This window comes from Orycteropus afer, unplaced genomic scaffold (assembly GCF_000298275.1).
Source record: "Orycteropus afer afer isolate SDZICR_OR568_19922 unplaced genomic scaffold, OryAfe1.0 scaffold00489, whole genome shotgun sequence".
In the NCBI taxonomy this organism is placed as follows: Eukaryota; Metazoa; Chordata; class Mammalia; order Tubulidentata; family Orycteropodidae; genus Orycteropus; species Orycteropus afer.
In genome coordinates, this window is record NW_006922076.1 from 1,780,909 (window position 1) to 1,783,223 (window position 2,315).

Here is a 2,315-nt window from a genome sequence, read left to right on the forward strand (position 1 = left end):
CTAGGGAACATAGTTACATAGAAGAATGAGTATAGAATTTAAGAAGTTAAGGTGACCTGAGTTGTGGTGACTTGAATTATGGGAACAGGAATGTTAGTTTAAATTTTAATATGCCAATTGTGTATACATGTACTTTTCCTAATATTGATTAACTTGTGATTGATTGTATGACATATGAATTATGCACTTTTTCCATGTTAAACCTGTATATAAGTTTGAGTATAATTATAATAAAGTTGACACATTCCAGCAAAAGGCTTGATGTGTTCCTTCCGTTCCCACTTGAGGCATATGGCATAACGGTGTGGCTTTGCCCCTCCGCTCCGGGGTTTATACGGAGACATCTTAGCTAAGCCTTCTCTCTTTCTATCTCTTCTCATTCTCTTACTGTCTCTGTAAAGTGACCATTTGTTGTGCTGGTAACAGCAAGGACTGAGGGTGACAGGCACAGACACTATGAATTAAGAGAGAGGAAAAAGTATAAATCTCTTACAATAGCCCATTTTCCCTAGGATGTCTGTGTCCTTACCCCTCAGCTACCTGGTCAACGAGGGCTAGTTTGAGACAGGTTTTTGTCCTTGCAACCCAGCAAGCCCTGAAGAGAACAGTTACATTACAATTACATCACTAATTGTATGACCATGGGTAATTTGTTTAAACACTGAGCCTGTTTCCTCACCTGTAAAATGAACATAATAACAGCTGCTGTACTTCATACGGTTGCAAAGAGAAATAAAGTCTGTACACTGTGTGTGATGCTGAAAATTTCTCAATAAATGGCAGCTACAGCTATCAAGAACTACAAGTTTATTAATCCCTCTCTGAATAAATACTAATATGCTACAAGGCAGTTTTAGTAAGAACAAAAATGTACACCCCATAACTAATATTCTTAAGGGTAAGCCGATTAATTCAGAACAGGTGCTAACGTTTGAAAATGGAATTTAAAGAAATGAGCAAAACGCAAGCGTATGCTCCTTTCGTGAAGGAGACAAGCAGGAATAAAACACAGCAATAGCTGCTCACTGTGCAGAGAAAAAAAGGAGAAGCAGAAAGATTGGTGACCTACACGAGGTGGGTGGACAGAAAGAACAGGAAAGTTGGAATGGGAAAGAAGACGGGGAGGAGTCAATGACATTTCTCAGCAGAACTTTTTTGTGCTTCAAACTCCTATTTGTGATTTGCATACTCAAAAAATAAGTACACAGACAAAACCAACAACGAAAGGAAAGGAGACCTCCAAACGCAGTATTAACCCCAATGGATCTAAATGCACAGCAAAAGAGGAACACTAGAAGGGAGAGGGAAGTGGAAGGAGTACTGGAAGTCACTACGGAGAGCAGTGTTTGTCACTCAGGAGAACGCCCCTGCGATCCATCCAAGCTGCTGAGTGTACCAACCACACCAAGCCCACCGCGACCCACAGGGCCCCACAGGCAGAGATGACCCACAGCACAGCGTTCCCAAGGCCGGAAGTCCGGACGGAAGCAGACTTCGCCACCTGCCGCCCGTGGAGCGTAGGGGCCTGTGGGTTCAGCCCACGAGCCAGCAGAGCGCCTTCCTCTTCTCTGCGGAATCCGCAGGAGGCTGTGCTACGGCGGTGGAGCGTTTGCCCCTCCAGAGCCACTGGGGCTGTTCCGTTTTCTGGAAACTACAGGAAACTTACTGCGAACCTCGGTGTGACGGTCTTGGGGCGCAAGCACATCCTCATTTCGCCAGGGCAACATTCAGGAATGTCCACGCTGAGCCGTGCGGCCGCTGCGTGTTCCCCTTATGGGGAAATCGCCCTCCAAATCGCCTCCCCGTCGCCGCAGCCATCCACCAACGCCCACCACAGAGCCCCAGAGCAGTAACGCCCGCCCCGGGCCTCCCCAGCCGCCCATCACGAAGACAGCAGCAGGGAGCCCGCTGAACGCCCCGTGGGGCCGTCGGCCCGCGGACACGCCCGCGCCCCCGGCCGAGGCCTGGCTGCAGTCCCAACACACAGCCTCTTCCCATTGCTCTCGTCCCGCCCGCAGCCCAGGAGCGCGGGGCTGGCCGGGGGAACGACGGGGAACCGCCGGCGGCAACGCAGGGGGGCCCTCACCTGGGTCGGCAACTGGAGCTGCGGCCGACGGACCGCGGGGCGGCGGGGCAGGGGCCTTGCTCCGGTCCAGCCGCCCCGGCCGCTTCTCCAGCCGCCGCACCAGCCAGCGCACGGCGATTAGCAACACCGACGCGCCCAGGAGCTCCCAGGCCAGTGCTGTCCACTCGGCCGCCGCCAGCCTCGGCCACAGCATTGCGAGCTCCCGGGCCGCCGCCGCCACCGCCGCCCC

At 52.1% G+C, this 2,315-nt stretch overlaps 1 protein-coding gene across 1 annotated transcript in view; it reads right to left on the reverse strand.

The window, feature by feature from the left end:
- Positions 1–2,279, reverse strand: part of ANKLE2 (ankyrin repeat and LEM domain containing 2) — a 43,858-nt gene extending 41,579 nt beyond the window's left edge. Inside the window, exon 1 of the mRNA XM_042782847.1 lies at positions 2,087–2,279. Coding sequence (XP_042638781.1) covers positions 2,087–2,279 — 193 coding nt within the window. The remainder of the gene's footprint in view (positions 1–2,086) is intronic.
- Positions 2,280–2,315: the final 36 nt, after the last annotated feature.